Raw genomic sequence first — 24,872 nt, 5'->3', positions numbered from 1 at the left:
TCAGTTTGTCCCAAAAGAAAATAAGCATAATGTAGACATGCCCGTACGCAATATATATTATTTCCTACTTCTCAAAAATGTATATTTAATAGACAGTTCTGGTCACTGAAGGCACAACACACCTAGATATGAAGTATTATGTAGTTAATGATTTTACGTGACAAATGAATTTAGAATAATTAATTTCTGACAACTCACCAAGTGTAATATTATTTTACACTCAAATGTATAGCGGATATTGGATTTATGTAAAACTTAATAAAACAGTGATTTGTTGCCCATATAGGCCAGTCTTACGTTTTCTTATAATCCTTCTTAATTTCTTAAATTAAATGTCATATTTTCAATAGTAATAAAATTCTTATAAGTGGGAAAAAAAAATCCTAAAGCTTTTAGTTTTCTCAATGATATAAAATATCTGTAAATGATTAAGTTAAAAATGTTCAAAAGAAGCAGAAATTTCACCTCATTCTCCATTTGGCCATGCAATTAAGCACATTTCTCCTTTAGAATTCGGCCTTGAGTTCCCAGTCTTACACCAATCACACCAAATAGCAGAATGAACTGAACATCAGCTTCTCAGCTCTATTCATAGATGATAGATTCCCGAAACGCGTCTTGCGTAAAATTTCACCACATTTTAACTGGCTCCTCTTTCTGATGCAGAAAAGTGGAATGTCTATTCAGTATGTGTTTATTTTCAGGCAGCTCAATCATATCTTCTAACAATTTTATTAAAATGTTCATTATCTTTTTACATATATGTAATCTAAAATATATTATTAAATACTAGGAAGTTTTAGAAGAATGCTCACACCATTAAAATATTAAACAATAAATATTAAACTGTGTAATTAGGAAAGAAATATTTTAAGATTAAAAAAAATTATCTAGAAGTATCTTTTAGTCCAGTATAGAATTATCAAAAGTACTAGATGACCGCATACTTGATTTTTAACAGTTTATTCCTTGAAAGGAATTGTGTTTATAACAGTATGTTTACATTTTTTTAGGCTGGAGTCGATTGTGATTGCCACGCTGCTATCCCTATAGCTATACTGTTGAATAAATTACCAACAATAATCATTATTTATAATCCGAACATGTATAATACATTTAAAGAGCTTCTAGTATGTATTTATTTAGATATCAGATAAGTGCTTTCCCATTACGCTCCGTATTTCATTGGCTTTTAGAGTAATAGCCTGTTGATTTATGCCTGAAAATATGATGTTTTAAAGACACAAAGAAGCCTATTCATTAAAGACTGAAAAAGTGTAATTTCTGTTTTTGATTGTATTCACTGTTTAATGCACCGAAAACTTGTTAACTCGTTTTGTTTGTTTAGGAAGTATCAAAAGCGCTTTCAGCAAGGAGACTTTTCAACTTCCTCAGTGGTGCACAATCTGTTAAATTATACCTTTCCCCAATCCTCCAATAGTGGCAATTTACTCATAGAAATTAATAAGTAATGTCTAGTCTAAAGCTCCATTACAACCTAGAGCTAACTAACTCCTCCACCACTCTAGAGACCCAAGCAGCCATTATTTCCAGGGATATTTTGTTCATCCTACAGGCTGAAAATTAGACTGTGTGATCCTAGTGGGTGGTTTAAGCAGGAGGACCAATCGAAAGCCTCAGTCACCGACATTGGTGCAAATGTACAGAATGTGCAGTAAACAGCAGCCAGTAAGAAATTAGCTTTGATGGATCTCGTGCAAGTTAATCAGAATGTTGATGTGGGTAACTGTATATTTGTACTTTGCTAGTAAACAATCCCCACACTATAGAATGTGCTACAGGACAGGAAGTTACGGAACCAATATAATAGATCCATGTCATAATATAAGAAGTTATGATAAAAAATTATTAATTGGTCCAATTTCACATGTAGATCCAGGGAAACTTAAAACACATGAGATTCACTACTTTATATTTATATGGGATTTGTGAATATTTGTTATTGTTTTATCTTGGTTTATTATTGTTTTCTAATGGTTCTATCTTCTACATTGGACTGGGTCACTGGTCTATCTGCTTTTTTTTCCCTTTAAAATTGTCCAAATAGACTACTGAGCCGAGTCTCGCTGCCCCCAAGCTAAAATTTGCCATCCGGCCCCGGAATGTAATAGACTCATAAGCTCTGCTTTATAAGTACACCTGCCTGCCTCGCTTGAATCACTGGTTGGATACATTATCTAGCAGAGTGTATCTAGCAGGTACTAGAATCTGACTAAAACCTACAGTACATGCCCACACCTACCACTTTGCTACTGATCAGAAACATCTTATCACCTCAAGCATGGTAATGCCTAGGCAGACATTCATGTACTACAATCCTTATTAGGATTATTTTTTTTATTCCATTTCTAAATCCTAAAAACCAGGACTGTCCCGGTAAATTAGGTATAATAGACAATAATGCGCTATGAAATTGGGCACTATCATTAATACTGTAAATATATTATTTACATGTCTGTTTATACATGTGGGCAGCACAGTGGCCTAGTGGTTAGCACTTCTGCCTCACAGCACTGGAGTTTGATTCCCGACCATGGCATTACCTATGTGGAGTTTGCATGTTCTCCCTGTGTTTGCGTGGGTTTCCTCCGGGTGCTCCAGTTTTCTCCCACACTCCAAAAACATACTGGTAGGTTAATTGGCTGCTATCAAAATTGACCCTAGTCTCTCCCTGTCTGTCTGTCTGTGTCTGTGTGTGAGTGTGAGTGTGTGTCTATATTAGGGAATTTAGACTGTAAGCTCTAATGGGGCAGGGACTGATGTGAATGAGTTCTCTGTACAGCGCTGCGGAATTAGTGGCACTATATAAATAAATGGTGATGATGATGATACAGGGTTTTAAAGAAGATTTAGTTGCTATGTTTCTGTAAATTAAACGTTATATATTGCATCAACTTTGCTGTGTTTGTTATCTCTATAGCTTTTCTTGATGTCTTTATCAGTCTTCACTGGGCGTGAAAAATAGATAGCTGCGTATCACTGGTTATCTCATAGGGTTATGAATGGCCTATGTAGCATCAGATCGGGCAATGGATAAGATGGCGCAAGAGTCGTCAACAAGTAAATCTGCATTTTAGTCAGTAGAGAGTGTTTCAAAGATACGTTGATGTCTGTACTGTCTGTATGACAGTGCAGTATAGTTATTGCTAGGCAGACTTGTCACTTATCCTTGCATTTGACGGTCCAATCCCCTTTGAACAAGCTTTGGTAATACATTTCGGAATTCTAAGATGCTAAGGTTCTGTCTTCACAGGTGTTTTTTTCTAGTGCTCTAGACTCCTGCATCTTATACATCTCCAAAATGCAAGTTAAATGCATCTAAAACTTATAACACTTAAAAGAAATACGTAAAAAGACTGGCAATTTTTCTTTAAAATACACTGCTATATAAACACTGCCAAAACAACAAATCAACTCTTAGAAAGTAGTATTTTGTCTTTGAAACATTTTCCATCACTTAGCACTAAACAACAACCGCCCCCTCAAAAACAAACAATTGTTTATAATAGCGGAGGCACAGATTTGTTTTCTAGCATAGTTAACAAAATGAAAACAAACTTCTGATTTGTTGCTATGGATTCAGCATCTTCCTTTCATAATGGTGTCCCGTTCTTTAGGACAATACTTTAGTTATAATGCGCACTGAAATATTGATAGGTAGAAGTTTCACAGCACAATAAGGGATGGAAACCTTCTTATGAATTCCTCCATTTCTAAAAAGCCTTTTACAGATAAGCAGGATGGAACAATAAATTTATGGATTTGCTGGTAAGAATCCTGTAAATGATTTTATTTGAATCCAAAAGAAAAGAGAAGAAATTTGCACAACTAAGTAGTAAATAAGGAGCGGGGAATTATAAGGAAACGTCTGGCAGAAACATTCTGTATTGATTGGCCAGGCAGAATAAACAGAGAAATAGCAGAAAGCTTGATGCAGTAAATCTATGTCTGGACTGGCTAATAGAATATTCTAAAACCTGGGCGAAGACTAGAGCACAGTGGCCTAGTGGTTAGCACTTCTGCCTCACAGCACTGGGGTCATGAGTTCAATCCCGACCATGGCCTTATCTGTGTGGAGTTTGTATGTTCTCCCTGTGTTTGCGTGGGTTTCCTCTGGGTGCTCCGGTTTCCTCCCACACTCCAAAAAAACATACTGGTAGGTTAATTGGCTGCTATCAAAAATTGACCCTAGTCTCTCTCTCTCTCTCTGTGTCTGTGAGTGTGTGTCTATATTAGGGAATTTAGACTGTAAGCTCCAATGGGGCAGGGACTGATGTGAATGAGTTATCTGTACAGCGCTGCGGAATTATTGGCGCTATATAAATAAATGATGATGATGATGATGATGATAGAGATGCTCACTGACCCTCGTGAATTGGTTTGGTTTTGATTTTGGAACTGGAATAGCTTTGTGTTTTGGTTTTGGCAATATCGCCCTCGTGTGTTTTGGTTATAGTTTTGGTTTTGGATTTTTTTTAGCAAAAAGCCTAAAACATGCTAAAATCACAAAATTTTGTTCTTTTTTTTATTCCTTCATTATTATTAACCTCAATCACACTAATTTCAAGTCATTTGCATTCTATTTTGACCACCTCACAGATCACTATATTATTTTCATACACTTTGGGACAAATACTGCAGCGACCTGTCTGGATGGTAAGCGACAGAGCAATGACACAAACACACGGCAGTGGTAGAAAAGAAAAATGGGGGTCCGCCCTCCCTCCCTTCCAACTCCGTTATGTTGGACCTTAAAAAAGAATCCAAAACTCGCAAGATCTGAGATCCGACGACATAACAATAACGTTTGCCTCGCTTTCCAATCCTAAAAAACTCGGATCTGCTAAGTTCGGGTATGTTCGGTTCTCGGAGAACCAAGCCTGAGCATCTCTAGCGAAGACTGATTTTTCATTAGGTGCCCTGCGCCCAAAACAAGAAACAACTTTTACACTCACCTGATCTATCTATATAAAGTAAACATGGTTTATAGATAAACTGGACTGCGCTCCCAATTTTAGTGACATCCCCCCTCCTCCAAATCAGTAATCCCTATCCAATTTTGAATGTTGTGGCGGTATGACTATAGTACAAGAGGATATGCTAATATGAATGGTTAGCCTTACACACACTTGCCAAACAGTTGAGTCATTTATAGTTCCCAGGCAATGTTTTATAAAAATAGAATGAAGGCATAAAATCACATGTATTATTAATAAATTTGCAACACTTGATCTTTACAAGGACCATATTCCCAAGCAACAGGCCTTGTCTTGCTTTGTTCAAGCGGAGGCCAAGAAACCTATTGGAACCATAGTGGACTACAGGGGGATGTATGATCAATACTCTGACTTAGTGATGCGATGGCTCAGTCAGCAATTTTGAAAAATTACTGTCTGCATTGATCTAGAGATGTCTTGAAATACAATCTTTGAATTCTGATTTTGGACGTTCCACACTGCATTTATAAATTACACATTCAACTTCCTCCCTTTTCCTAACCTTGAAAGCTTGGAATTGGATTCTAATATGGTTGAATGGATTAGGTTGGTTGTAGGATAGAAAACAGAGAGTTTTAGTCATTTTAGTGCATTCACAGGAGGTAAAGGTTACCAGTGGACTACCCCTGGGATCCGTACTTGGACCAGTAGGGAGACACACCAGTAGGGGTAAAACAAATGATTGATGATGTGGGTAGAATAGAAGAATGGTCTAGATTGTGGCAACTACAGTTTAATGCCAACAAATGCAAAATCATGCACATGGGTCTCAGTAAACCCAAAGGCTAAATATAGTATTAACTGCACTATAATGGAAACTACTGAGGAAGAAAGGGATCTAGGGGTCACTATTTTAGGTGAATTAAAGGCAGGTAAGCAATTAACAAAGCAATGAGAAAGGCAAGTTGGATGTTTGGTTGCATAGGGAGAGGAACCAGTAGCAGAAAGAAAGAAGAAATAAAGCCACTGTATAGGCCATTGATACGGCCTCCTCTAGAATACTGTGTTCAGTTCTGGAGGCCATATCTCCAGAAGGACAAAAATACATTAGAGACTGAACAATGAAGGGCAACTAAAATGGTGCATGGCCTACAGCACAAAACTTACCCGAAATTACTAAAAGATCTTAATATGTATAGTTTGGAGCATAGAAGGGAAAGGGGGGACTTGATCGAAACTTTCAAATATATCAAGGGTTTTAACAAGGTACAGGAGGGAAACCTTCTTCAAAGGAAGAGAAGTATTAGAACACGAGGACATGTACTGACACTGGGGGGGAAGAGAAGTATTAGAACACGAGGACATGTACTGACACTGGGGGGAAGAGAAGTATTAGAACACGAGGACATGTACTGACACTGGGGGGGAAGATAAGTATTAGAAAACGAGGACATGTACTGACACTGGGGGGGAAGAGAAGTATTAGAACACGAGGACATGCACTGACACTGGGGGGAAGAGAAGTATTAGAACACAAGGACATGCACTGACACTGGGGGGAAGAGAAGTATTAGAACACGAGGACATGCACTGACACTGGGGGGAAGAGAAGTATTAGAACACAAGGACATACACTGACACTGGAGGGAAGAGAAGTATTAGAACACAAGGACATGTACTGACACTGGGGGGAAGAGAAGTATTAGAACACGAGGACATGCACTGACACTGGGGGGAAGAGAAGTATTAGAACATGAGGACATGTACTGACACTGGGGGGAAGAGAAGTATTAGAACACGAGGACATGTACTGACACTGGGGGGAAGAGAAGTATTAGAACACGAGGACATGTACTGACACTGGGGGGAAGAGAAGTATTAGAACACGAGGACATGTACTGACACTGGAGGGCAGTAGGTTCAGAGGAAATTTGAGGAAACATTACTTCACAGAAAAGGTAGTGGATAAGTGGAATAGTCTCCCATCAGAGATGGTAGGGGCTAATACAGTAGAGCAATTTAAACATGCTTGGGATAGACATAAGGATATCCTTACAAAGAACTAAGGATCAAATAGGGTTTGCAGTTACCATAGGTTACAAAAAGGGCAGTCTAGATAGGTCAAGCGGCTCTCATCTGCCGTCATATTATATGTTTCCTGACACCTCCATTCCTCTCCATCATTCATTTTTACACAAAAATGCAACAGCAGATTAATGTATGAACCGTAAAATGTGAGTTGACACTTTACTTTGTTTTGTAACTCATCCTTGTAAAGGCACAGACACATATGCAAATGAGTACCCTTTCTGTTCATTATCCAATGTATTAATAGTGTCTAATGGTTCTAAATTAAAGTTCCCAAATCTCTAATTATCTTAGAGGTTTTTTAATATTAGGCATCAATGATTTTCACGCTGGGTTTAGTCCTGCAGAGAGTAGGATGTTTTTACCCACAGAATTGAGTTATAAACAGTCAGGGGTGTCTGAACATCTTTTCTTACTCATTTGAAAAAGCTTATTTGCACTTTTGTTTCCTTGATGTGCTATTAGTAGAAGGCCGAGGTAGGCAGCTATGAAGTACATGTTTAAGGAGAATATTAAATCTTTCTTAATTGGACAATGAAAAATTTCACATCAGAATATACACACAATGTAGAATTAGGTTCTGCCAAGTGATTTAAGAAAGTGGATGGGGAATTGTTCATCATTACAGCAAAAGACATTTCTGCTTTCAAACGAATTATTTCTATTAAATCTATTAGGCCCAAAAATCTATATTTGCAAATACAGTGTGATAACTCTCAGCTTTTGTTTAGAGTATACACCAATGTCTGTCCTCCTGTGGAGTGATAACGTTTAGTTATGTTGCTCTGGGTAACAGTCACTGCCTGCAGTGCTGTTTTATCTGCCCATATCCCACTTCAAACACCATTTTGCATAGAAGAACAGCGTTAAACAGGTGCCACTGGTATTTGTGATTGGAGAGAAGGGGAGGGGGGAAAAGGGATAGTCAAAAATTTCAAACACCCCTTAGTGACATGGGCACGCCTCCTGTCCTGACTTTTAGCCCTCCAAATTTGGGAATTATGATAATGATGTCACAAGGACGATGACTGTTATATTTTACTGCCGCCAAAATAGCACCCAGGGCTGTGATATAACCGACGGCAACCCTTCTCCCTAACATGATTGCTTTTTCGAACTATACAGAGCCAGAAAACTGCTAGTGAGCTTCACAGAAGTTCCAACAAAATGTTTTCTGGGGCCACAATAATAAAAGAGAAATACAGATACATTTCTTGAAAAAAATATTAACCTTTTTACAGGTATTATTTAAAAAAGGTAGTTATCCTTAAAGGGTTTTAGGGACCCATTTATCAATATGTGGCGGACATTATTGATAAAATATTTCCGAGGTAGCGGAAGGACACTAACCTGAAGCAGTAAGGGTTAACTTACCGCTTTGTCAGGCCAATCTCAGGGTATATGTGCTATGGCAGAGCTATCGTGGCAGTAAAGGATCTGCATGTCTCTAAATACACAAAAAACAGATAGTCAATTGCAACATATTGACTGCAGATTATAAAACCAACTGGGAATGAACTAGAGAGAATGAATAGAACATGTTACATTTAGCATCACAAAGACATAGTGTATAGCGCAGCAATTACGCTATAAGGATGGGTGATATCTATGATGGTTTAGAAAATACTTTACGTCTATTGCAGTTTTTATTATATAGAATTCGCATAAACATATAGCTAAAGTTATGCTCACGTTGAGAGTGCCAGCTGCAGGCGTCTTGTAGTCGGCAGCTGCTTAATTAACATGCTGCTGTTATAGCTGGCATCCGGCTCCCGGGAATCCGAGCTGGGTCATAGTACATCTGTATCATGTTTAGTGTGGATCGTGCACATCAATGGTCGTATAGTAAAATCCCCAATTTACACTTTTCTGATGACTGGAGGAAAATGTTTGTACCTTGTGGGGAATAACGCAGGGAAGGGCAGTAAATAACAGTAGAATAAAATAATCCTTTGTGCATCATTGTTTGTTGTTCAGAATGCCTCGCAGTAATACAAGTCCCATTAGTCAGACAATAGACTACAGTGTACATGATTTTTAAGCAAATAGTGGTGCTTTCTGTGCTTGCTACTCCTAATACGTCTATATTGGCCGATCTGTCCCTATCTATTAGACATAGTCATATCTGTCATAGTGACGTTTGATGAACAGTTTAGCTGCTAACATGACCTATTACACAGTACTGCTGTTGCCCACACACACATTATTTCCAAACGAAACAATTTTGGGCTAAATGAGTCAAGTAATGTAAAAAGCAAAAAATATTTGAACAGCCAGAATTATTACAATAAATAAAAACTTTATTACATGTCGAAGCATCTTCATTGGATGCTTAGGAAGTAAGGAGTCTAAATAAAAAACCCTATTTGAGGTTATTCTGGTTTGCAGATATGACTATCCACACAATATATAGAGTAATTTTGACAGGGCAGTGACCTACAGGTCTATATGACCTGTAAGTTTGGTAAACTGATAAACTTATTATAAAATAATACCAGGGCGCAGGACAGCAGTATAAGTTAATCATACATGCCAACTCTCCTGGAATGTCCGCGAGACTCCCGAATTCCAGGTAGGTCTCCCCGACTCCCGGGACAGTAGGGCAGTCTCCCATATCTGCCCACTTTACTAGGGAGTGGTCAGAATCAGAGCCAAAATGATGCGATTCTAAGCGAATAACAGCATTTTGTCCACGCTATGTGCTGTAAAACGCTGCCATTACATGGCAGGGGCAGGGCCTAAATGGCACGATTCGTCGAGCCAAATTGCGGTTTACAGAATTTGAAAGTATTCACACAACTCTCCCCCCCACACCACTGCTGCAGTGTGTCTTCTCCTGTAGCTTTGCCTAGTGCACAGTTGTATTAGAACATTCCCTTCTCCTGGGTGTCAACTCAGGGCTTGCAGTGTTGGCTTAAGAGGATGTTGCATTTTAGTCATAGTTACGATTTAAGTTGATTGTCTTGCCAATGTTGGGAATTAAGACAATGGTCAGAAATCAATCTTGAGATCAGTAAGCAGTGTCTCATTTTTAAGAGATAGACACAAAAAGCCAGATAGATGACATGTCAGGTGAACAGTACTATAGTCTTCACAATTCTTGCCTCTGTAGAGCTCACAGTTGTGGTATTAATATCACACCATAATTACGTTAATAGGCATTATTTTTTTTTACAAATTGTGCTTAATTGTAGCAAAATGTTAAATCAGGGAATGTTAATTTGGGGTTTGACTGCATTAACTTTAGTTGTAATATTTTCTCTCCCTTATTTGTAAGGTCAGTATCAGTTTGTAGTCCCAGAAGACATTGCTATTGGTGACGCGCTTGGACGGGTGAAGGCAAACGATCGGGACACCGGAGACAACGCTAAGTCGTCATTTGATATCATTGATGGTGACGGGAGAGATATGTTTGAAATCGTTACAGATTCCCAGACACAGGATGGAGTAATTCGACTTCGAAAGGTAATTGATTCTTATTTTAAACATGTTGTTTAGCAATGTGAATTTGGTGGTTGACCGGTGCTGTCAAGTTTATGACGTGTGAGATGGATGTGGCCCTCTGTTGTATAACCAGGGGTAGAAAAGTGCATCACCGGGCCCTATCGATAAATTTGGGTAATGGCCTGATAATCTCATTCTCATCTTTTTTGCTCAATAGAGTAGAGCAGGAGGGCTTCTTCTGATACTTTTGGAAGAGGCTTCTGTTCTGCCCTTTTGAAAGTAAGGAGGGTGCCTCAGGTAGTAACTGGGACCTCTTAGGAAGGGCAATCTGGCATTGCCGGGCCACTCTCACCTCTGCGCCCCATAGCCACTGCACCCCCTATAGTTATTGCCAAATTACAAAAATACAGCTGAAGCCCTAGTAATCCCAAAGGATGCTCGATTGACTCTAGCCATCTAAATCTAATGAATACAAAAGGATATAAAAAAAATGCCCTATATCCTTGCATAAAGTTAAAGAATGGATCTTATGTCTATGAAGATGACTATAAAGTGGACATTAGGTCCAGGCTTTGTTTACATGTGTGCTAGGGATTTATTAGGTGAGCTGGTTGATCGGTACATAAAAGGTGACTGGCAATTAAATGAATCATAGTTATTTAAAGTAGTTAAGAGACACCTGAACGGTTAACAAGAAGCCACCTAGATCTACCTGGAGCTGCCTGTGAAATAAAATGGGATAAACCAATGATCTCTCTGTACAATAAAGATTTTTTTTAAAATGCAATAATTATAAAGGTGTTTAAATTTTCTTGGATTGTACAGATATTTTAATGTACATATATTTTAAATTGAATATGCTATTTTAAGACATATGAAGAAAGCAATTTTCCTTTGTCTCATGTCTCAATTATTTTTTCAGTTGAAGGTTATATAAGAAAAGCTTAAAAAGACAGAATACATGTGAAGCTCTGTCGGCTATGATAACATTGTTGTTATCTTAAAATGAAAAAAAAAAAAAAACATGTTCTTTGGACCATTGATTGTCGACTGTGATATCTGTGCATTTGAGAAATGCCGAATTGTATGTCATTGACATTATAGGTGTTCCAACAGGGCACAACTATCGGACACCATTATACCACAATTCTGTTTTCTTTTCAAGAATCACCTGCAATAAATGAGTGAATTCGCCACTATTGACTTCCCTTAACTGTTCGTGATATTCAAACAATTATTTTTGGCAAATTAATTCACAAAATATTTATGAATAGTTAAAATGAAAAAAAAAAACATTATTTAAAAAATAATTTTAATGGTATAAAAGCTATTTCTAATATTAGTTTGTTCAATTTTTTATTTTATTTTAGAATTGTTTTTAATTATATTTAAATTATTTTTCTGCATGACATTCACAAAGCAATTCACCGGCTCCAAGTCAATAATGTTCTTCTAAATAATAATACATTTTTTAAAAAATAATATATAATAATACAAATCTTGTGGTTTGCCAACTTCTATAGAAGACCTGCAAAATATTTTTATTCTATTATATTTAATATTAAACAACATAATGACAAATGCGTCATTGTGATAGTTTCCCTTTAAATAATGTAATCATTTTATTACCATGTGTAAACAAATATAAGGTTGCAGTTGGTAAAAGTAAACAATAGCAGGCTAGTTGTATACCTGAGGAAATAAAAGAAGAACATAAATCTACAAGTCCAGGAAAGGAGCTGTAAGCTACAGAAGGTTAGTAAGCATACACATTCCTTAAATCACTTTGGAAGGATCATTACACAGCCAAGTAAAAAAACAAAAAAAAGAACTTTCACTGGTTGATATTCAATAGGAATCCCAGGTAGTCTGCAATCTATCAAGCTCGATAAAGTATTTATTCTGTTTTTCCTAGTTTCACAAAGGTTTAACAGAGGTTCTCTCATAATCAGTGTAATTAATAATTAACATTTTGCAACCTGTATAACTCGGCCTTCCATTCAAGCTTTTATATAGCCTCAAATATACACCTTATACAGGGGATTGTGTTTTTTTAGACTAATGATGAAGTATGGATATTTAGAGATATGAGTATGAGGTCTATTTATTATTGACTTGTATTAACAGTCTTTAATTATCACTACAAATCGATTATGTACTACCACTTATATTTATCATACTGATGCTGCTTTGGGACACCCAGCGAATACCCTTCTCTCTGATTTCTCCTGCTGTAAATTATTTATTAAATTAAGAGAGGAACTATGACAGCTCTTTTCTCTGGATTTTTGGACTATCTCAGTCTGTTAATATATAAGTATTAAATACAATTTTATAAAATTTTAGCCTTTGGTATAAGGACTAATGTTTTTCATTTTAGTATTATACACTTTTTAGGGCTTTAAATAAGTCAAATAATGTTTAAAGCAGCAATACTATGAACAAAAAGAAGTGTGGTAGGCTCTAAGAAAATTGGTAATTATAATTTTCCTTGGCTTGTTTCATCAGGCTGCTATTAGTCGTTTATATTTGTGTAGCGTTTCCACTGTCTCATGTGACTACTATGGTAACCACAGTCACGTGGCACATGAGGTTGTGAGTAGAAAGGCTTTAGTACGTCCCTCTGAGCACTGTCAGGGCTGTAAAATCCTTCTAGAAATTCTACCCCCTCTGCCTTAACATTATTATTATTATTATTATTATTATGATTATTATCATAGATTTGTAAGGCGCCACAGTGCTCCATAGTGCCGTACAGTAGGAAAAACAGTACATACATAAAACAGGGACATACAAGGTAAACAAAAAAAATGCAGACATGAAAACAAAGGGTATGAAGGGCCCTGTTCATTAGAAAGCTTACATTCTAAGTGGAAGAGGGCAAAGCTGAAACAAGAGGAGTAAATGTAACTGTGGAGATTAGGACAGTTTTGAGGGTGCATTAGTGTGAATAGTGCTATCGGGAATAAGTAATCATGTAACGCACAAATACTTAATAGCTTTAATCGTGCACTGAAATTTAAAGTAGATCTAGGACATGCCCTAACCCAACTATAAATCTGCCATCACATTTTAAATTTACCTCCCCATCTAATGCAACTTGGTTTTGCCAAGGTTCAAAGTTACTCATTTTTTTTTGCTTTACTTTTCTTAATGAATCAGGCCCAACATCTGTAGCCATGGAAAAAGTAATTTGAGTCCACAGTTTGTTTCAATTATTTCTATTATTGAGCGTCAGTTATCTACAAGCCACGTCTGAGGCTTCCAGTTGCCGATTTAGGGCACAAGTTCTATTTCATCAGGAGTTATTCCAGTAAATTGTGGAACCCAATGGTTGATTTTAATTAGGCAAATTAGTTAAAAAAAAAAGAAAATAAACATTTTTGAGTAGCGTTACCCTTTAAAGGATATAAAATGGCTCATTGTGACGTATAATACTGTTTCATAAATTGCACTGTCCAAAAATGGACCATAAGACACGCATAGGTGTAGATTTTCAGATTTATTTTTCCCAAGAAGTCCTTGCACGGTTAAAAATTCCACTCCCATTTTCTTTTGTGATTCTGTCTTAGTGGTTTCAAACAATAAAATTAGTCACAGGTGACTTCAGTACAAAATGTCAGTCTTGCTATTTTGTGCTCCTTGACATCTCATCTTAACCCTACATGTCCCAAAAAAAGATGCAAACATAGTCAGGTATGGAAAAATATTATGGGCCTGAGTCAATAAGGGAAGTAAGGCAAAAAAAAAAGTGTACATTTTCTCCTGGACAAACCATGTTGCAATGCAAGGGGTACAAATTAGTTTATTATTGTGAATATAAGTTAAAGACTGGCTGTTTTTTCATGTAACACACAAATACTTGATAGCTTTATTTTTTTCACTGAGATTTAAAGTTGATCTAGGACATGCCCTATCCCAATATAAATCTGCCCCACATTTTAATTTTACCTCCCCCTCCAATGCAACATGGTTTTGCCCAGGTGCAAAGTTACTCATTTTTTTATGCTTTGCTCTCCTTAAGGACTCAGGCCCTATATGTCACTGTTTAAAATCGGAAGTGTGTTAAAAAAAAAAGTATAGATTATTATATTTTGATATATAAAATATGTTGTAAGTCCCACTTTTCCCATTACCCCATTGTATTACAAGCCGCTGCGTTAAATTTATTTCCGATCTCCATACTTTGCAGTTTAGCTGACAGACTCATACCAATAAACTAGAAAGTAGCTTTAATTTGCACATCTTGACATCAGAAATCTGAAGTAGTGAACCTCATTAACAATGACCTTCTCCAGATCATTTTATTTCCATGCCTTTAGAATACAAAATACATTATTAGCGAAATCTGCAATCAATCAAGAGTATTATTTCATCTGCAATAGTTTTCTAAGAAAAAAAAAATAAAAATAGAAAAGAACTGTATATATGTCTGGGGCTTCAGCCTCGCAGAACAGGCTGGGAAATTAAACAGGTGCCTGGGTGATTTAGTTTAGTTAGAGTGCGCTTATCACTTTCTTCATTTGCACAGATATTGCATTCTTTTTTCATGCCCTCCATAGTATAAAACATCCATAGCTTTATGCGTAGGCTCACACATAAATGCTTGCGTGTGATCTTACGAACACATGTGAACTCTTTGGCTCCACAGTGACTTTGAAATTTCCTGATTTGGATTGTTGCTGACTGCTTTGTGACTTTTCTCCTTCACAATAGTTTTGCCCAGAATCTGTCCTATATTGTCTATATTTCATTTGACCATCGCTGTTTTTCTTCAATTTTCCAATCTGTTAGTATCCCTTACTATAACGAGTAACATGATACGCAAGTCTTGGGGCAACTGAGTACTAGTGAGCTTGCTTACTCTAAGAGTAGTATATGCTGCTAAAAATGAAGACCACAATACAGAAATGGAAGTTGCTCAATCAATTTATAGGTTCACAGCAGGTGTTTGAAAGGATGGGGTTATCCAGAAAGGCACAAAAACAGAAAAAAAATTCCCAGCACACTGTGCCAATTTATAAAGCTCCGATAGGTGCTGTCAGTCAGTGAAGCTCCGGTGGGTGCTGTCAGTCAGTGAAGCTCCGGTGGGTGCTGTCAGTCAGTGAAGCTCCGGTGTGTGCTGTCAGTCAGTGAAGCTCAGTGGGTGCTGTCAGTCAGTGAAGCTCCGGTGGGTGCTGTCAGTCAGTGAAGCTCTTGGTGTGTTGTCAGTCAGTGAAGCTCCGGTGGGTGCTGTCAGTCAGTGAAGCTCAGTGGGTGCTGTCAGTCAGTGAAGCTCCGGTGGGTGCTGTCAGTCAGTGAAGCTCTGGTGGGTGCTGTCAGTCAGTGAAGCTCCAGTGTGTGCCGTCAGTCAGTGAAGCTCTTGGTGTGTTGTCAATCAGTGAAGCTCAGTGGGTGCTGTCAGTCAGGGAAGCTCTTGGTGTGTTGTCAGTCAGTGAAGCTCCGGTGTGTGCTGTCAGTTAGTGAAGCTCAGTGGGTGCTGTCAGTCAGTGAAGCTCTGGTGGGTGCTGTCAGTCAGTGAAGCTCAGTGGGTGCTGTCAGTCAGTGAAGCTCAGTGGGTGCTGTCAGTCAGTGAAGCTCAGTGGGTGCTGTCAGTCAGTGAAGCTCCGGTGGGTGCTGTCAGTCAGTGAAGCTCTGGTGGGTGCTGTCGGTCAGTGAAGCTCAGTGGGTGCTGTCAGTGAGTGAAACTCTGGTGGGTGCTGTCAGTCAGTGAAGCTCCGGTGGGTGCTGTCAGTCAGTGAAGCTCAGTGGGTGCTGTCAGTCAGTGAAGCTCCGGTGTGTGCTGTCAGTGAGTGAAGCTCAGTGGGTGCTGTCAGTCAGTGAAGCTCCGGTGGGTGCTGTCAGTCAGTGAAGCTCTGGTGTGTGCTGTCTGTCAGTGAAGCTCAGTGGGTGCTGTCAGTCAGTGAAGCTCCGGTGGGTGCTGTCAGTCAGTGAAGCTCTGGTGTGTGCTGTCAGTCAGTGAAGCTCCGGTGGGTGCTGTCAGTCAGTGAAGCTCTAGGTGTGTTTTCAGTCAGTGAAGCTCCGGTGGGTGCTGTCAGTCAGTGAAGCTCAGTGGGTGCTGTCAGTCAGTGAAGCTCCGGTGGGTGCTGTCAGTCAGTGAAGCTCCGGTGTGTGCCGTCAGTCAGTGAAGCTCTTGGTGTGTTGTCAATCAGTGAAGCTCAGTGGGTGCTGTCAGTCAGTGAAGCTCTTGGTGTGTTGTCAGTCAGTGAAGCTCCGGTGTGTGCTGTCAGTTAGTGAAGCTCAGTGGGTGCTGTCAGTCAGTGAAGCTCCGGTGTGTGCTGTCAGTGAGTGAAGCTCAGTGGGTGCTGTCAGTCAGTGAAGCTCTTGGTGTGTTGTCAGTCAGTGAAGCTCCGGTGTGTGCTGTCAGTCAGTGAAGCTCAGTGGGTGCTGTCAGTCAGTGAAGCTCTGGTGGGTGCTGTCAGTCAGTGAAGCTCAGTGGGTGCTGTCAGTCAGTGAAGCTCAGTGGGTGCTGTCAGTCAGTGAAGCTCAGTGAGTGCTGTCAGTCAGTGAAGCTCCGGTGGGTGCTGTCAGTCAGTAAAGCTCTGGTGGGTGCTGTCAGTCAGTGAAGCTCAGTGGGTGCTGTCAGTCAGTGAAGCTCCGGTGGGTGCTGTCAGTCAGTGAAGCTCTGGTGTGTGCTGTCAGTCAGTGAAGCTCCGGTGTGTGCTGTCAGTCAGTGAAGCTCAGTGGGTGCTGTCAGTCATTGAAGCTCTGGTGGGTGCTGTCAGTCAGTGAAGCTCCGGTGGGTGCTGTCAGTCAGTGAAGCTCAGTGTGTGCTGTCAGTCAGTGAAGCTCCGGTCTGTGCTGTCAGTCAGTGAAGCTCAGTGTGTGCTGTCAGTCAGTGAAGCTCAGTGTGTGCTGTCAGTCAGTGAAGCTCAGTGGGTGCTGTCAGTCAGTGAAGCTCTGGTGTGTGCTGTCAGTCAGTGAATCTCTGGTGGGTGCTGTCAGTCAGTGAAGCTCAGTGTGTGCTGTCAGTCAGTGAAGCTCAGTGGGTGCTGTCAGTCAGTGAAGCTCTGGTGTGTGCTGTCAGTCAGTGAAGCTCTGGTGGGTGCTGTCAGTCAGTGAAGCTCAGTGTGTGCTGTCAGTCAGTGAAGCTCCGGTGTGTGCTGTCAGTCAGTGAAGCTCTTGTTGTGTTGTCAATCAGTTAAGCATAGTGTGTACGGTCAGTGAGAAAAGCTCTAATATTTGTTGTTAGTCAGTGAAGTTTTAGTTACAGACTAAACCACTTTATGGACTGCAATAGCAACAATGTTTCTAGCAATAAAACAGGCTCACCAAAAAAAAGAAGTGGATAGTTCTTATAAAATAATAAATATTACATAACATCGTGTATTTTATATTCTAAAGCAATGAAGTACAACGTTCAGTAACATTTAGAGATGTAGCCATGGTTAGCCTAATCTGTGTAATAAGAGTTAGATGACTTAAGGAACAATGTACATTTTTGAGATAACAGTGGCTCCAGTAGTCATATTACACAACATTGTCCATTTTGTCTCAAGTTTTGGATGGGAGTTGAGAAATTAATAATCATGGTGGACTACCCCACATAGGCAATTTTTACTTTTGCCTCAATTGTATTTATTACTATTATTATTTCCATTATATAGAACCTCCATATTATGCTTATTATGCAGCACTGTACAGAGAATATTAATCATTCCCATCATTGGAGCTTACAGTCTAAATTCCACAATACAATCTCTAGGGTTCACTATAGTCAGCAGCCTATTAACCTAACTATGTTTTTGGACTTTGGGAGAAAACCAGAGAATCCACAGGAAACCCACCCAAATGGGGCCCTGGATGAACTGAACACATGACCACAACACTGTATTGTAGCAATGCTAACCACTGTGTCATAGTTCTCTCCATGACTTAATGCAAAATATTTTCTAACACTATTAATATTACAGTACAGAACAATATGTCAAGACTAGTTTTCATTTCTGTAAATACTGATGAAAATAGAGTATTTAAATTACTAAATATTATGCATGCTTGCTGGGTAGGATGTTGATAAACATAGGCAGATGTTACTTTCTCTAAGGCTATTCTGTCCTGCAATCATTTGGTCTAAAATGGGACAGTCTATTACCTTTGTTAGGCTTGTAAAAATAAATTTAGTATTATCAAAATGCATTTATTTATTTTTCTGTTTAGAACAACAGGTGGCACTGTCATTATGGCTGCCTGTAAAGAATTGCTCATATGTCTCTCCCTTATTAGCTGAGCTAGCTAATTAGGAAGAGGGAAAAGCATAATCCAATTAGCACTACGCAAGCAATGAGAATCAGCTGTACAAAAGCACATTTTTCCTAAAAAGTTCACTTTCTTTACTACAAACTGCATTTTGTCAGCACAAACACAGGGAGAACATATCAGCTTTACATGGGTTGGGTACCATTTTTCGGCCGTGGAAATCCCGACAGTACTTACCCCGGCAGGAGGAAACCGAAGAGCTGCTCTCTGACTCGTCAATTGCGACACCTGAAGAAGCCGGCAGCGGTGGCTGACGTCACATTGAAGAGACCCAATGTGATCCTACTTGTTCAGTTAATAATTTAAGGAGGCAATGCCTGTACAAGGTTCATTACTATACCATGTACCTTGTACAGGCGTTGCCTCCTTAAATTGCTACCCAAACAAGTCGGATCACGTTGAGTCTCTTCAATGTGACGTCAGCCACCGCTGCCGGCTTCTTGAGGTGCCGCAATTGACAAAAGTCTACCTTGGACGCTGTCAGTCATTTCTGTGAGTTGGCTCTTTGGTTTCCTCCTGGCGGAGAAAGTACTGTCGGGTTTTCCACGGCCGGAAAACTGACTACCACCGCTCCACGCATAGAGCAAACTCGGATTCCCAAAGTCTGCGAGTCAGCAATTGTAAGCTCTGTGCCACCATCTTTTCAACTTGGAAAATTCTATCCTAAGCTAAAATAGCTGGAGCAGGGCCGTAACTAGGACTGTGCGACAGGGGCGACCGCCCAGCGTGCAACGCTGAAGGGGGGCGCAATTTAGGAATATTTTAGGTTAATTTGGTTAAAATTGAGGGCTAGGGGGCGGCATTTGTCTTTCTCGCCCCAGGCGCTAGAATTCTAAGTTACGGCTCTGAGCTGGAGTACAGCGTTCTCCTGCTCTGGCGCCTCCCCGATGCCTCCAGTAAACTGGTGCAGGTCTGCCCCATGCTGCTACTACTTAACTTTGTCAGCCAGCTTGCAGTTTTGTTGATACCACTCGCCTTTGAGCCTCTCATTTATAGAACCAGGGGAAGGGCATGACTCACCCTTACATACATAGAGGAGTTCTGGACCATGGAGATCACAGAGGAACTCAATGGAATAGGAGGATGGCGGGTAACTAAAAATCTGTATTTTAGCTTACTATAGTAAACTTAACTCAAAACTACATTTTACATTTTTTTAAAAAATCAATCAAATAAATCTTGATATAGCTTCAGTACAGAAAATCATTGTCAAACTCTGCATCCTACAATCTCATTACATAAACAGGTGTAGACTCTTTCAATAAGAGCCATGCAAGACAGTTAATATCTTTATTCTGCAATATGTTCCATGTAAGCCTGATATTTACATATTCATTAGTTCTGGCATTTTTCAGGCTCATTGTCTCTAGTCTGCAATATCCCGAAAATTTGGTGGATTAAAGCACATTAACTTACTCTCTTATATGAATCCCAGCAGGGATTTGTACTGAGCAATGTACTTCATGCTCCTATGTTCTCTAAACCTTGATACACATCAATGATGCTTGTATTCAAGAATAAAATATTTATTGTTTTCAGCATATAGAAGAAAAACAATGAATGCCGGTTTATTATATATCTTCATCTGCACATATTTTTAGTCTTTCTTTACTAAATTGCTTACAGGTGGGGATCACAAATAACTATTTATATTTAATATTATAGTTTTTATTCTCACATTTTGTTCCTTTTTCATGCAGACTATGAAACTTTTCTCTGCTTTTTCAACTCTCTCATTCTGTTCTGTTTTATGTCTTCTATACTGTGCAACATTCTGTTTTGCTTCAGATCCTCTTTACTGTGCAAATATCTGTTCTTCTTCATATCTTTTATGCTGTGCGGCATTGTGTTTTGCTTCAGATCTTTTATACAGTGCAGCATTCTGTTCTGTTTCACATCCTCTATACTGTGCAACATTCTGTTCTGTTTAGATCGTCTGTACTATGTAACATTCTTTTCTACTTCAGATCTCCTACACTGTGCAACATTCTGTTCTGCTTCATATCTTCTATACTGTGCAACATTCTATTTTACTCTATATATTAGTTACTGTGCAACATTCTGTTCTGCTTCATATCTTCTATACTGTGCAGCATTCTGTTCTACTCCATATATTCTTTACTGTGAAACATTCTGTTCTACTACTTATATTCTTTACTGTGCAACAATCTGTTCTGCTTCAGAACTTCTATATTGTGCAACATTCTGTTCTACTCCATATATTCTATACTGTGCAATATTATGTTCTACTCCATATATTCTTTAGTGTGCAACATTCTGTTCTATGCCATATATTCTATACTGTGCAATATTATGTTCTACTCCATATATTCTATACTGTGCAATATTATGTTCTACTCCATATATTCTTTAGTGTGCAACATTCTGTTCTATGCCATATATTCTATACTGTGCAATATTATGTTCTACTCCATATAGTCTATACTGTGCAACATTCTGTTCTACTCCATATATTCTATACTGTGCAACATTCTGTTCTACTCCATATCTTCTATACTGTGCAATATTATGTTCTACTCCATATATTCTATACTGTGCAATATTATGTTCTACTCCATATATTCTATACTGTGCAATATTCTGTTCTACTCCATATATTCTATACTGTGCAATATTATGTTCTACTCCATATATTCTATACTGTGCAATATTATGTTCTACTCCATATATTCTATACTGTGCAACATTCTGTTCTGCTCCATATATTCTATACTGTGAAACATTCTTTTCTGCTCCATATATTTTATACTACGAAACATTTTGTTTTGCTTCAGATCTTTCACACTGTGCAACATTCAGTGCTATTTTCTACATTATCGTGCACACATAATAATGCATAATAAGATGGTGAAAACAGTGAAACAGCAAAAATGAGGAAGGGGCTTGTACTCATTTTCCGAATGGGAATTCTTAAATTTCTCTGAATTAATTACAACTCTCTTTAATGGTAGATGTTTTCCTATAGAAAGCTATGGATAACTTTTGGGGCTAGATTTACTAAGCTGCGGGTTTGAAAAAGTGGGGATGTTGCCTATAGCAACCAATCAGATTCTAGCTTTCATTTATTTAGTACCTTCTACAAAATGACAGCTAGAATCTGATTGGTTGCTATAGGCAACATCCCCACTTTTTCAAACCCGCAGCTTAGTAAATCTAGCCCTTGGTCTAAGCATGCAACATGTTTTTTTGGGTGGGTAGAAATTGCCTATGTATATAAGGATATTTACTGATAGTTTGTTTGGCAAAAATTAAAAGCTGCAATAGGCCTGATGTATGGTTGCAAATATACACTGTGGGGTATATTTACTAAACTGAGGGTTTGAAAAACTGGAGATGTTGCCTATAGCAACCAATCGAATTCTAGTTATCATTTATTTAGTACATTCTACAAAATGACAGCTAGAATGTGATTGGTTGCTATAGGCAACATCTCCCCTATGTATACTATTAAATGCACTTTTTGAAATAGACAAATAATATTTAAGTGCTTTGTCATGAACAAAACTATGTGGAAAGACCACTTTGGCCTTTCATAAATAGCTCCCATAATATATGGCTTTTTCAGTTGTTAAAGACTTTCTTCCTGTATTGCAATTGGTTAACCCAGCTGCTTGTTAGCTAAGGCAGCCAATGACAGAACAGTAATCAAGCTTATTTAGCTGACTACTGTGCCGTGCAGATATATTTTATTATCATGAAAGGTGGATGGATCTGCAGGCTGCTTGGCTTTCTCTTTAAGGGGAGTCTATTTTTGTAAATTATTTTAAAATAATATAGGACCTGATTCATTAAGGATCTTAACTTGAGAAACTTCTTATTTCAGTCTCCTGGACAAAACCATGTTACAATGCAAGGGGTGCAAAGTAGTATTCTGTTTTGCACATAAGTTAAATACTGCCTGTTTTTTCATGTAGCACACAAATATCAACTTTAAATTTCAGTGTACAAATAAGCTATCAAGTATTTGTGTGCTACATGAAAAAACAGTCAGTATTTAACTTATGAACAAAACAGAATACTAATTTGCACCCCTTGCATTGTAAAATGGTTTTGTCCAGGGGACTGAAATAAGAAGTTTCTCAAGTTAAGATCCTTAATGAATCAGGCCCATAATGTTTAAGTCATAGTTGTGCCTTAACATTTTAAAAACAACTAGTTTCATCTCTTAAGAATAGTCTGTTAGTGGCAATGACCTAAAGTATATTAAAGTATATTTATACTCTCACACAAGGCAAGTGTGCATTATTTTGCTAATATTGGTATTATCATTGTGTTGTCTTGGCGAGTCAGAGCACCTTTGTGGAACACTTAACACATTCTACTTTGTGTCAGCGACCAACAAATTAAATGAGGACGGAAACTGACAGGAGTTACCCCATCTCTATGAAAAGTGTTGGTTTTTTTTCCAATATACCATTACAATTGATTACAAATGTCAAAAGTCAGTGCCTCACTGACTTCCTTGTATGGCCCTGGGCGAACACCACTCATCTCGATTTGGGATTATAGAATGCCCTTTTCACTTGGAGAAATTATGAGTGATATGTACTAGGAGGTAATAGCGGGAGGAATGGTCTGAATATAAACAAGGGCAATATATGGGTTTGCTTCAGTGCTACAATTAATGTCCGTGTTTATTTAGTGATGTCATCGTTGTATTTCTTTGCAAAGCAGTTAGGTCTGCAACGAAATGTATTATCACAGATTTGTACAGTGCCATAGATATTAAGCAATAGTTATGCATTATAGCAATTACAAAGTGTTGAGAAACAAGGTGTTTAAAACTTGACCTTTCAGGGTGTCCTTTCAAAGGCTTGGAGACTCTGTCAGTGTCTGGTAGGGTGTGAAAGGTAGTTAAACAGTATTGGTGCAGCATGAACAAATGTATGAAGTGGTCATGTGCAAAGCAGAGGTTGCATTTGTGGAAATACCTATAGATAAGGGAGGCAATGAAAGGAGATGTGGATTTGTTGAGTGCTTACAACAATAAAATTGGGGATATTGTATTTGTAGCGAAAGTTCTTGTTTGAAAGAGAGGTTTATATGTCTGGCTGTTTGGTTTGGAGTGTTTAGCTAAGAATGTCAAAGAAGGATTCTACAGTAGTCTAGATGGGGTATGATATAAGAAAGGACAAGTCTCATATTTTTTTTAATATGTAAGCAAATCCAAATATAAGAGAAAAGTTTAATTAAAAAATTTAAAAAATAGCAGACTTCTGTGACAGCATAAATTCAGAATGTGACGAATAGGGTGGAATGATGTTAATGTATTTTATGTATGGCGTGACATAATATTTCTATGGACAGAATAGCATTCAATGTAAGACAATATGAATTGTTCTAGTAGAACTTCGCTTTCGTGAACATTCCACAATTGTTTCAGTAATGGTCATGTGACACAGAAAGTTCTACCCAACTGCAAAATCTAAACTCAGTTTCATCTCAGAACAGTAATTTGTTTTATCTCCAGATTACCGAAAAAAATGATATATTGTGACGCTAAAGTTTCCAAAAGAATGCAGCTTAGAAATATAGATTTAATATGCTCATTTTTAACAGAAACTTTTGAACACATTTCCAACCCACACTTATCCTGACTTATCGAGCGTTCAATGTCACATAGTGATACCAAGCCAACTGCAATTACCGTCAAGCCATCCGGGAATAAATGGTGATTGATAAGTTGTCCTGTGTGTGTTTTTTTGTCAAGTGTAACAAGTATATTTCTATATTTAAAACAAAGTTTCTTGACAGACAGGGACATCCTAGATTAGATTAGGCAATTTGAGGAACTGTTTGACAGTTAATGGGAGATTGATATTTCTCAATAAAATATGTACATGCTATTAGTTCCCCATGTGTTTTTAGGTCAACTGTTCCTTGCAGATTAGTGGTCTATATTTCCAATGAAATAAAACACATGTATAAAACAGATGCTCACACAATGCATTGGTTTGCATTACCCACATCACAGTTCTTAACAAAAAATAAAAAATGAGTATATACTAAACACTGAAGTGTGTGGGAGTATATTACACTATCTGGTTATTATATAGTATACAAAAAAGTTTCCAGAATTTCCCTGTGAAAGAGAAGAAACAA

General features: G+C 38.2%; 1 protein-coding gene across 1 annotated transcript in view; it reads left to right on the top strand.

The window, feature by feature from the left end:
- The window catches only part of CDH8 (cadherin 8), a 288,359-nt gene that overhangs the window by 188,159 nt on the left and 75,328 nt on the right, over nt 1-24,872 (top strand). Inside the window, exon 6 of the mRNA XM_075189000.1 lies at nt 10,324-10,511. Coding sequence (XP_075045101.1) covers nt 10,324-10,511 — 188 coding nt within the window. The remainder of the gene's footprint in view (nt 1-10,323; nt 10,512-24,872) is intronic.

This window comes from Mixophyes fleayi, chromosome 10 (genome assembly GCF_038048845.1).
Source record: "Mixophyes fleayi isolate aMixFle1 chromosome 10, aMixFle1.hap1, whole genome shotgun sequence".
Lineage (NCBI taxonomy): Eukaryota > Metazoa > Chordata > Amphibia > Anura > Limnodynastidae > Mixophyes > Mixophyes fleayi.
This window is presented reverse-complemented; position numbering and strand designations above follow the sequence as displayed.